At 44.6% G+C, this 12,795-nt stretch overlaps 1 protein-coding gene across 1 annotated transcript in view; it reads right to left on the reverse strand.

The window, feature by feature from the left end:
- Positions 1–5,259: 5,259 nt before the first annotated feature.
- The window catches only part of LOC311101894 (phospholipid-transporting ATPase IB-like), an 86,678-nt gene continuing 79,142 nt past the window's right edge, over positions 5,260–12,795 (reverse strand). Inside the window, exons 32-36 of the mRNA XM_084143130.1 lie at positions 12,275–12,363; positions 10,501–10,539; positions 10,016–10,120; positions 5,727–5,821; positions 5,260–5,445 (exon numbers count right to left, since the gene is read on the reverse strand). Of these exons, the coding sequence (XP_083999256.1) occupies positions 5,351–5,445; positions 5,727–5,821; positions 10,016–10,120; positions 10,501–10,539; positions 12,275–12,363 (423 nt within the window). The 3' untranslated portion in view covers positions 5,260–5,350. The remainder of the gene's footprint in view (positions 5,446–5,726; positions 5,822–10,015; positions 10,121–10,500; positions 10,540–12,274; positions 12,364–12,795) is intronic.

Raw genomic sequence — 12,795 nt, forward strand, 5'->3', positions numbered from 1 at the left:
GCAGAACACCATTCATTTGTGCATTTTTTAAAGTTCAGATTTAGTAAGAGTTAAGAAGCATTTAAATCACTGATTGATTATATTTAATGATTACATCTGAAATGTAGTAAAATTCCTTGACCCTTGCATTACTTCCCTGAAGTGTCCTTAACACAGTTTACAGACACACCACATTCGCACAGACCATAACACACCACATTGGGTTGAAACCAACTACATTCTGCAGAAGATTTACTGAAATGTTATCTATGTGGACTCCATATACTGCTTATTGATGAAGTCGAAATGGAATTGACCGCAACCCTAATATTAGTGAAGTATATGTAGCACCTGTTATTAGTTCACATCATAGATAATCCCTTTGGCCTCCAGGCAATATAGTCTATAGTCCAGTATGAGAGATTATATATACAGTGGGGGAAAAAAGTATTTAGTCAGCCACCAATTGTGCAAGTTCTCCCACTTAAAAAGATGAGAGAGGCCTGTAATTTTCATCATAGGTACACGTCAACTATGACAGACAAAATTAGAAAATAAAATCCAGAAAATCACATAGTAGGATTTTTAATGAATTTATTTGCAAATTATGGTGGAAAATAAGTATTTGGTCAATAACAAAAGTTTCTCAATACTTTGTTATATACCCTTTGTTGGCAATGACACAGGTCAAACGTTTTCTGTAAGTCTTCACAAGGTTTTCACACACTGTTGCTGGTATTTCTGCCCATTCCTCCATGCAGATCTCCTCTAGAGCAGTGATGTTTTGGGGCTGTCGCTGGGCAACACAGACTTTCAACTCCCTCCAAAGATTTTCTATGGGGTTGAGATCTGGAGACTGGCTAGGCCACTCCAGGACCTTGAAATGCTTCTTACGAAGCCACTCCTTTGTTGCCCGGGCGGTGTGTTTGGGATCATTGTCATGCTGAAAGACCCAGCCACGTTTCATCTTCAATGCCCTTGCTGATGGAAGGAGGTTTTTACTCAAAATCTCACGATACATGGCCCCATTCATTCTTTCCTTTACACAGATCAGTCGTCCTGGTCTCTTTGCAGAAAAACAGCCCCAAAGCATGATGTTTCCACCCCCATGCTTCACAGTAGGTATGGTGTTCTATGGATGCAACTCAGCATTCTTTGTCCTCCAAACACAAAAAGTTATATTTTGGTTTCATCTGACCATATGACATTCTCCCAATCCTCTTCTGGATCATCTAAATGCACTCTAGCAAACTTCAGACGGGCCTGGACATGTACTGGCTTAAGCAGGGGGACACGTCTGGCACTGCAGGATTTGAGTGTGTTACTGATGGTAGGCTTTGTTACTTTGGTCCCAGCTCTCTGCAGGTCATTCACTAGGTCCCCCCGTGTGGTTCTGGGATTTTTGCTTTGTGATCATTTTGACCCCACGGGGTGAGATCTTGCGTGGAGCCCCAGATCGAGGGAGATTATCAGTGGTCTTGTATGTCTTCCATTTCCTAATAATTGTTCCCACAGTTGATTTCTTCAAACCAAGCTGCGCACCTATTGCAGATTCAGTCTTCCCAGCCTGGTGCAGGTCTACAATTTTGTTTCTGGTGTCCTTTGACAGCTCTTTGGTCTTGGCCATAGTGGAGTTTGGAGTGTGAGTGTTTGAGGTTGTGGACAGGTGTCTTTTATACTGATAACAAGTTCAAACAGGTGCCATTAATACAGGTAATGAGTGGAGGACAGAGGAGCCTCTTTAAGAAGAAGTTACAGGTCTGTGAGAGCCAGAAATCTTGCTTGTTTGTAGGTGACCAAATCCTTATTTTCCACCATAATTTGCAAATAAATTCATGAAAAATCATACTATGTGATTTTCTGGAATTTTTTTTCTCAATTTGTCTGTCATAGTTGACGTGTACCTATGATGAAAATTACAGGCCTCTCTCATCTTTTTAAGTGGGAGAACATGCACAATTGGTGGCTGACTAAATACTTTTTTCCCCACTGTATATATAATCTCTCATACTGGACTATAGATTATATTACCTGGAGGCCAAAGGGATTATCTATGATGTGAACTAATAACAGGTGCTACATATACTTCACTAATATTAGGGTTGCGGTCAATTCCATTTCGACTTCATCAATAAGCAGTATATGGAGTCCACATAGATAACATTTCAGTAAATCTTCTGCAGAATGTAGTTGGTTTCAACCCAATGTGGCCTTGAAATACATCCACAGGTACACCTCCAATTGACTCAAATTATGTCAATTAGCCTTTCAGAAGCTTCTAAAGTCATTTTCTGGAATTTTCCAAGCTGTTTAAAGGCACAAGCTGTTTAAAGGTTTAAAGGCACAGTCAACTTAGTGCATGTAAACTTCTGACCCACTGGAATTGTGATACAGTGAATTATAAGTGAAATAATCTGTCTGTAAACAATTGTTGGAAAAATTACTTGTGTCATGCACAAAGTAGATGTCCTAACCGACTTGCCAAAATTATAGTTTGTTAACAAGACATTTGTGGTGGTTGAAAAACGAGTTTTAATGACTCCAACCTATGTGTATGTAAACTTCCGACTTCAACTGTATATATAGTACCAGTCAAAAGTTTGGACACACCTACTCATTCAAGGTTTTTCTTTATTTTTACTATTTTCTACATTGTAGAATAATAGTGAAGACATCGAAACTATGAAATAACACATATGGAATCATGTAGTAACCAAAAAAGTGTTAAACAAATCCAAATATATTTTAGATTCTTCAAAGTAGCCACTCTTTGCCTTGATGACAGCTTTGCACACTCTTGGCATTCTCTCAACCAGCTTCACAGTCGAAGGAGTTCCCACATATGCTGAGCACTTCTTGGCTGCTTTTTCTTCACTCGGCGGTCCAACTCATTCCAAACCATATCAATTGGGTTGAGGTCGGGTGATTGTGGAGGCCAGGCAATCTCATGCAGCACTCCATCACTCAGCCTGGAGGTGTGTTGGGTCATTGTCCTGTTGAAAATTAAATGATAGTTCCACTAAGCCCAAACTAGATGGGATGGCGTATCGCTGCAGAATGCTGTGGTAGCCATGCTGGTTAAGTGTGCCTTGAACTCTAAATAAATCACTGACAGTGTCACCAGCAAAGCACCCCCCACACCAACACCCCCCCACACCATCACATAAAAAGGAGCAGAAACACAGACATTAAAAGTGAAAGACAGAGACACAAGTCAATTTATTCAACAACAAAAGAAGTCCATAGATTAGTTGAGAACCCAACAAACCACTACAAGCCAGGCTGCTGCTAACCCGGCCTCCTGGGGGCGACAGCCGGGATTCGCAGGAATCACAGGAGCGCCGCTATACAACAGAAAACACATTCAGCCGAGCGGGAAGAGGAGATGTGCCGCAGATGAGAAACATGGAGGTCGCTATGCCAGAGAGAGAGAGAGAGAGAGAGAGAGAGAGAGAGAGGTAAGGAGAGAGAGGTAAAGAGCGAGAGAGAGGAGAGAGAGAGGAGAGAAAATGAGAGAAAAGCAGCAAGAGAAGTGAAAGAGAGAGGAGGAGGTGGGGTTTGTAAGGTCCTAGGTGGCGCAGTGGGTGTCCTTGTAGAGTAGTGGTTAGTTTGGGTGGGTGTCCTTGTAGAGTAGTGGTTAGTTTGGGTGGGTGTCCTTGTACAGTAGTGGTTAGTTTGGGTGGGTGTCCTTGTAGAGTAGTGGTTAGTTTGGGTGGGTGTCCTTGTAGAGTAGTGGTTAGTATGGGTGGGTGTCCTTGTAGAGTAGTGGTTAGTTTGTGTGTGTGGGTGTCCTTGTAGAGTAGTGGTTAGATTGGGTGGGTGTCCTTGTAGAGTAGTGGTTAGTTTGTGTGGGTGTCCTTGTAAAGTAGTGGTTAGTATGGGTGGAGGTCCTTGTAGAGTAGTGGTTAGTATGGGTGGGTGTCCTTGTAAAGTAGTGGTTAGTATGGGTGGAGGTCCTTGTAGAGTAGTGGTTAGTATGGGTGGGTGTCCTTGTAGAGTAGTGGTTAGTATGGGTGGGTGTCCTTGTAGAGTAGTGGTTAGTATGGGTGGGTGTCCTTGTAGAGTAGTGGTTAGTATGGGTGGGTGTCCTTGTAGAGTAGCGGTTAGTATGGGTGGGTGTCCTTGTAGAGTACTGGTTAGTTTGGGTGGGTGTCCTAGTAGAGTAGTGGTTAGTATGGGTGGAGGTCCTTGTAGAGTAGTGGTTAGTATGGGTGGGTGTCCTTGTAGAGTAGTGGTTAGTATGGGTGGGTGTCCTTGTAGAGTAGTGGTTAGTATGGGTGGGTGTCCTTGTAGAGTAGTGGTTAGTATGGGTGGGTGTCCTTATAGAGTAGTGGTTAGTATGGGTGGGTGTCCTTGTAGAGTAGTGGTTAGTATGGGTGGGTGTCCTTGTAGCGTACTGGTTAGTTTGGGTGGGTGTCCTTGTAGAGTAGTGGTTAGTATGGGTGGGTGTCCTTATAGAGTAGTGGTTAGTATGGGTGGAGGTCCTTGTAGAGTAGTGGTTAGTATGGGTGGGTGTCCTTGTAGAGTAGTGGTTAGTATGGGTGGGTGTCCTTGTAGAGTAGTGGTTAGTATGGGTGGGTGTCCTTGTAGAGTAGTGGTTAGTATGGGTGGGGGTTCCCCCTCAGTGGCATCTCTGTGATCTTTGGCAATGGGGCTCTCTTCTCTTCAGCTTTCTGAGATGAATTCCTTCTGGGCCAGTGTATGTTCAGTCTTTATTTTAAAGTGCCCCTCCTCCTCCTTCCCCCGTCTCCCATCGTCACGGTGATGACGGATAAGCTAAACCCCGGCTCAGGAGAGGAAGATGAGAGGGAGTGTAGACACACACACACACACACACACACACACACACACACACACACACACACTCACACACGGGCAGATACATACAGTAGCACAGACAAGTGCAGACATACACACGGACAAAGATGAACTGATGCATAAACTAAATCCAGTCCATGCTATAATTAGATACACATTACAGTCTCTGTGGTTGATTTATTATGTCTGTTTGTGTAGTTGTGATTACTTGTGCTTGTGTGTCTGCTCTATGGGTGTGTGTGTGTTTGTGTGTGTGTGTGTGTGTGTGAGTAAGCAAGAGTGGAGACCAGTTTGGACAGTATAGACGGGTCTGGTCCTTTCCCTTTGGTCAGTGTTCCATGCTTAGCAATGGCCTCCATGCCTAGCAACGGCCTCCAGGGCTCAAGGTCAGAGGTCAAAGTATAAGTTCCAATAAGGCCACAGCAGGGGCGGTCACTCAGCATCAGACTGTCTCCGCTGTCGCCTGGGCAACTGTTGTCGCTACCTTGGCAACCGTTGCCAAGAGCCCCGTAGCCAGGTGGGCCGGGGGCGGGATGGTGGAGGGATGGGGGAGCTAGACACTGGGCCGTTGGCGGGTGGTGTCGTAGGATCGACACACCTGGGACTGAGACACCACCCCATGTTCCTCCTGGGAGAAGGCATAGCCATCTATAGAGAGATAGACAGAAGAGAGAGAGAGAGTGTGAGAGAGAGAGAGAGAGAGAGAGAAGGAGAGAGCGTGAGAGAGAGAGAGAGAGCGCGAGCGAGAGAGAAGGAGTGAGCGAGAGAGATACAGTAAGTACACACCTGTATTTGTCTCCTACCTAGAAAGTATATTATATGACCTACAAAAAGTATATTATATTACCTACAAAAAGTATATTAACTGTATACAGGGAATGAATACAAGTAAAGCCGAGGCCAGGCAGGGACAAGGACAGGATACTCACGGGACACGTTACTCTGCTGCGCAGAGTTTTTGCGCCCCACTTTGGAGGGTGTTTTCCTAAAGACCCGGGTCAACAGGTGGGCACGCTCGTTCAGACTGGAGGAGAGGAGCGACAGACAGGTCAGTGCACCAATCACAGAACACACAGACACTCAGTGACAGGTCACAGCACCAACCACAGGGAGACTATGCTACTGACACGACCAACACGATAGGTGGAAGTTCTACTCAGGAGACTAATTGTGACCTAATACTTTCAGAAGCCTTAATTTCCTGAATGTCACTGGCTTGCTACACTAGACGTAGAGTGTGAGATGCTCATATTCATTCAATGAAACCTGGTCATAAGCAGCTCAGCTCTGCTTTGGTTCTATTGGATAATGTGGCTCGCGCTCTGCTCGTGCTGGCCAAAAGTTACTTGTCCAGTCTAACAGGTAAAAAACCTCCTGTGTTCCTGATACCCCAGTGTAGCTCCTACATCAGCCTGTTTGATTACCCCAGTGTAGCTCCTACATCAGCCTGTTTGATTACCCCAGTGTAGCTCCTACATCAGCCTGTTTGATTACCCCAGTGTAGCTCCTACATCAGCCTGTTTGATTACCCCAGTGTAGCTCCTACATCAGCCTGTTTGATTACCCCAGTGTAGCTCCTACATCAGCCTGTTTGATTACCCCAGTGTAGCTCCTACATCTGCCTGTTTGATTACCCCAGTGTAGCTCCTACATCAGCCTGTTTGATTACCCCAGTGTAGCTCCTACATCAGCCTGTTTGATTACCCCAGTGTAGCTCCTACATCAGCCTGTTTGATTACCCCAGTGTAGCTCCTACATCAGCCTGTTTGATTACCCCAGTGTAGCTCCTACATCTGCCTGTTTGATTACCCCAGTGTAGCTCCTACATCAGCCTGTTTGATTACCTCAGTGTAGCTCCTACATCAGCCTGTTTGATTACCCCAGTGTAGCTCCTACGTCAGCCTGTTTGATTACCCCAGTGTAGCTCCTATGTCCGCCTGTGTGCTATCATGCCAACTCCTTGTCACTAATTGTCATGCCAATGACAGCATGGGAGTTGGCACTGGCAAGGGCTCAAACAGATCTGGGACCAGGCTATCATTTCCACATCTCCTTTGTTTTATGGACACATATAGGTGAAAAGACTGGATATGTTTCCACCATATTGTTTAGACCTTTCATACCTTCATATCTGTGGTCTTGAAGGAAAGAGAGAAGGACGTGAGAATGGAGATAATCTAGTCCTGAAATCCCTCCCTGCCTTGACCCCAAGACAAGACAACCTTTTGATGTGACTACCAGAGTCATACCTGATAGGGTAGGGTCTATGACTACCAGAGTCATACCTGATAGGGTAGGGTCTAGGCATTTGTCTTGGCTGGTACTGAAGAGCAGATTGATATTCAGTGAATCCAATCACATCTCATTATGTGACTGCCACTGTTTTTCCAGACAACACGCGTTCATCGCTCCTCTACTCCCATGACCAAAATAACCAGCCCCATTCCTGCCCTTATTAACACACACACACGCATGCATCCACACACACACACACACACACACACACACACACACACACACACACACACACACACACACACACACACACACACACACACACACACACACACACACACACACACACACACACACACACACACACACACACACACACACAACCATCCCCCAGCCTTCCTCTCTCTCAATCCTCCTCATCATGTCTTGTGCATACCCCACAAGACATGTCGGTACCCCCTGTTTATAACCTCCCTACTGTTATTTTATTTTACTACTGCTCTTTAATTATTTGCTTTTTTTATTTTTTTCTTAAACTGCATTGTTGGTTAAGGGCTTGTAAGTAAGCATTTCACTGTAAGGTCTACACCTGTTGTATTCGGCGCATTTGGCAAATACAATTTGATTAGATTAGATTATATTTGATGCCACCAGAGGACTCTTCACAGTCCCCAAGTCCAGAACAGACTATGGGAGGTGCACAGTACTACATAGAGCCATGACTACATGGAACTCTATTCCACATCAGGTAACTGATGCAAGCAGTAGAATCAGATTTTAAAAACTGGTAAGAATACACCTTATGGAACAACAGGGACTGTGAAGAGACTCACACAAGGGTATAGACACATGCATACGCACACATTGTGATATTGTTGTATGGTGGTATTAAACATTTTGTATTGTAGATAGGTAGTGGTGTAATAATGTCATATGATGTACTGTTTTATATTTTGTTTAATATGTAATGTAAGTGCTTTAATATGTTTGGACCCCAGGAAGAGTAGGAGCTGCCTTGGCAGCAGCTAATGGGGATCCCTAATAAATACAAATACAAATCACTAATGGCAACGCTAAACATTCTGATAACAGTCTGTATCCAAACGGAACAGATTGTTTCCTCCTAACAGAATGCTTTTACAGGATGCTTCCCAGATTGTCTGATTCCGCTGTGGAACACGGTAGGTTACTTCTCTAGAACCTGGGGGCGGCAGGTAGCTTAGTGGTTAAGAGCGTTGTGCCAGTAACAGAAAGGTCGCTGGTTCTAATCCCGAGCCGACTAGGTGATACATCTGTCGATGTGCCCTTGAGCAAGGCACTTAACCCTAATTGCTCCTGTAAGTCGCTCTGGATAAGAGCGTCTGCTAAATGACTAAAAATGTAGATCAGGCAGCCAATGAGGCCTTATATCATCACGAGAGGGGTTTCCCTAGCACTGGGCACGGGCCCTGATCCGATCCACAGCAGCTGGGACCCGTCCCTTACGGTACCACAGGGAACCTAGAACCGCCGTGCTTGGCAAAGCATGAAATAAACGTTTTGCAACCGTATCATTCGCCAAAGAAAATTAGGTCTGCTAAATGAATAATAAGGTGAATGATTGAAGAATGAATGGATAGACAAATACATGAATAAATATAGAAATAGCACATCTTTAAACTATGACTGAATCCCGTTGCATGTCCTCCCCCTGTAGTGTCGCTGTCTGGAAGGGCATTGAGACTTCAAACAGTCCAAGGATGTGCCACATCTAAATACTTCCCCTGAGAAACTTTGGTCCTCTACCTTTCCCTCCCCCACCCTCGTCCCAACCTTCTCCCGTTATGAAACACAAATATAGATGTGTGCGTTTCTCCTCTGTTCCTCTCTGAAACTCCTCCTCAGTGTTTTCCATGGTTTTCGCTGGGGCCCCTCCTGGTTCCTACCCATGTCTGGGAGCAGGTTCAGACTAGGACAAGGCTCTCACCTCGGATTAGGGAAGGCTGTGTGCGCCCCCGTCCAAAAACAACGTCCTGCCTCCCCTCCCCTCCCTGTCCCTGAGCACCTCCCCGGCCAAGCTCTGTCCAAGACAGTTCTCTGCTCTGGACTGGATTGTTAGCCGTCTCACTGGATGATTGAGGACTATTGTTCCTGCCCAAAGCCCACCAAAGAGCCCCATCCCCAGCCAATATCCCACATAACAGCCCCTCAAATGGCCAAACCTCAGTCTTACATCTTCCACTCCATTCCTCAACCTAATATTGCCTAATACCTCCAATGTTCTAAACCCCATCTAACGTTTTCCACCCTGAACCGTTCTACTCCTTCTCCTGTGACAGATATGACTAGAAACACACAATACAAACACAAACGGCTCTCTCTAACACACAACCACAGAAGCTACAGTACACCCAGTCCTTACAGCAGTGCAAATCTGTCCACTTCCTGACTTGAGAGAATCAAATGGAGGGACACAAAAAAAGTTGGAGAAAGAAAATAAAAATATATATATGAGACATGAGGGATCACTCCACACACAGATCAGAGGTCAGAGTTCACACAGTGAGACAGGTCAAACCAAGCCAAGGTGCTACCTGTGTGTGTGTCTGTGCCCTGAGCTCTGGAGCTAGGGGACCTCAGCCTTGGCTTTGGCCCTGTGGACAGGTCAACCAGGTTACCAAGAGGTTAGAGGGTCATGGTTACAGCACTGGTCTTCTCTCATACAAACAGTCACATATGGTAAATACTAGATGTGACAACACCCGGACTTAAACACACACATTAATCTTACAGACTTTGTAACAAAATCTTTGAATGGGGATAATTCCTCAGTCCAATGAATTATCATGATCTCTGATATTGATATGGCATGGAAATGACATTAACTATGCCATAGTAAATTCAGTAAAGCTCCTGTCTGTGGCCTCCCAACTGTGATCCCATGATGCAGTGTGTGTGTGTGTGTGTGTGTGTGTGTGTGTGTGTGTGTGTGTGTGTGTGTGACCTGCGTCCGCTGGCATCTCTGAGCACAGCCGCCCCCGGGTCTACAGCCCTGGCCTCCAGCTCCTGAACCTCTTCCAGAAGAGACTTCTTCACAGTGCGACGACCCCTACAACACATTCACAGGGTTATATTGCTTATCAGTCCAACCAGGATTTCAGTTTTTTGTGTGATATCTGATAGCTTGATTGATTGAATCATTTTATGCAGTAAAAGTGTGGTGATTGGTTAAAATTGTGATTCCTCTTTTTGTAGTGCGGTGATCAGACAGTTTTAAGTGGCAATAGTGCAACGATTAGTCAGTTTCACTAGTCCTTGCGGGGAATGGTTGATTTTGCAAAAAGAATCTGCGATCACAGAATCGCAAAATCCTGGAGGGACTGTGTTTATACATACGTGTAGGAGTATTTAAATGTGACATTTGTTGATGTTTATAATATATGCATGTGTGTTTTAGAATGTCTGTGTATTGCTTTGGGTGGTACATACTGTAAGTGTGTTACTCCCTCGTTCACACTGCGACAACCCCTACAACACCGCATTCACATGGTTACATTCGTGTATAAGTATGATTTGCAATGTGAAAAACATACAGTACTTGTTCATATGCATGTATGTATTCATTTGGATGGGACATACAGTGGGGAAAACAAGTATTTAGTCAGCCACCAATTGTGCAAGTTCTCCCACTTAAAAAGATGAGAGAGGCCTGTAATTTTCATCATAGGTACACGTCAACTATGACAGACAAAATGAGAAAAAAAATCCAGAAAATCACATTGTAGGATTTTTAATGAATTTATTTGCAAATTATGGTGGAAAATAAGTATTTGCAATAACAAAAGTTTCTCAATACTTTGTTATATACCCTTTGTTGGCAATGACACAGGTCAAACGTTTTCTGTAAGTCTTCACAAGGTTTTCACACACTGTTGCTGGTATTTTGGCCCATTCCTCCATGCAGATCTCCTCTAGAGCAGTGATGTTATGGGGCTGTCGCTGGGCAACACGGACTTTCAACTCCCTCCAAAGATTTTCTATGGGGTTGAGTTCTGGAGACTGGCTAGGCCACTCCAGGACCTTGAAATGCTTCTTACGAAGCCACTCCTTCGTTGCCCGGGCGGTGTGTTTGGGATCATTGTCATGCTGAAAGACCCAGCCACGTTTCATCTTCAATGCCCTTGCTGATGGAAGGAGGTTTTCACTCAAAATCTCACGATACATGACCCAATTCATTCTTTCCTTTACACGGATCAGTCGTCCTGGTCCCTTTGCAGAAAAACAGCCCCAAAGCATGATGTTTCCACCCCCATGCTTCACAGTAGGTATGGTGTTCTATGGATGCAACTCAGCATTCTTTGTCCTCCAAACACGACGAGTTGAGTTTTTACCAAAAAGTTCTATTTTGGTTTCATCTGACCATATGACATTCTCCCAATCCTCTTCTGGATCATCCAAATGCACTCTAGCAAACTTCAGACGGGCCTGGACATGTACTGGCTTAAGCAGGGGGACACATCTGGCACTGCAGGATTTGAGTCCCTGGCGGTGTAGTGTGTTACTGATGGTAGGCTTTGTTACTTTGTTCCCAGCTCTCTGCAGGTCATTCACTAGGTCCCCCCGTGTGGTTCTGGGATTTTTGCTCACCGTTCTTGTGATCATTTTGACCCCACGGGGTTAGATCTTGCGTGGAGCCCCAGATCGAGGGAGATTATCAGTGGTCTTGTATGTCTTCCATTTCCTAATAATTGCTCCCACAGTTGATTTCTTCAAACCAAGCTGCTTACCTATTGCAGATTCAGTCTTCCCAGCCTGGTGCAGGTCTACAATTTTGTTTCTGGTGTCCTTTGACAGCTCTTTGGTCTTGGCCATAGTGGAGTTTGGAGTGTGACTGTTTGAGGTTGTGGACAGGTGTCTTTTATACTGATAACAAGTTCAAACAGGTGCCATTAATACAGGTAACGAGTGGAGGACAGAGGAGCCTCTTAAAGAAGAAGTTACAGGTCTGTGAGAGCCAGAAATCTTGCTTGTTTGTAGGTGACCAAATACTTTTTTTCCACCATAATTTGCAAATAAATTCATAAAAAATCCTACAATGTGATTTTCTGGATATTTTTTTCTCAATTTGTCTGTCAGAGTTGACGTGTACCTATGATGAAAATTACAGGCCTCTCTCATCTTTTTAAGTGGGAGAACATGCACAATTGGTGGCTGACTAAATACTTTTTTTCCCCACTGTATGCGGTGTAAGTGTGTTACTCACGCATTCCAGGCAAAGTCTTTGAGTAGACAGGCTGAGGGCACCAGGACCAGCCCCAGCCAGAAGTGCCAGCAGTGCATCACCCTGTCAGCCTGCAACAAACACACACAACGTCAACATAACACACACGTCAACATCACACACACACACACACACACACAATATCAACATCACACACACACACATCAACATCACACACACTCACACAAAACATCAACATAACACACACATATGTCAACATCACACAACACACACAACGTCAACACACACAACATCAACATAACACAACACACACAACATCAACATAACACAACACACACAACATCAACATAACACAACACACAACATCAACATAACACAACACACATAACATCAACATAACACAACACACACAACGTCGACATAACACAACGTCAACATTACACAACACCCACAACGTCAACATAACACAACACACACAACGTCAACATTACACAATGTAAGCTTGGCGTCGGGTAAGCTTGGCTTTATACATAGCTTGGGCT

Source organism: Coregonus lavaretus (assembly GCF_964263955.1).
Source record: "Coregonus lavaretus genome assembly, chromosome: 2".
In the NCBI taxonomy this organism is placed as follows: Eukaryota; Metazoa; Chordata; class Actinopteri; order Salmoniformes; family Salmonidae; genus Coregonus; species Coregonus lavaretus.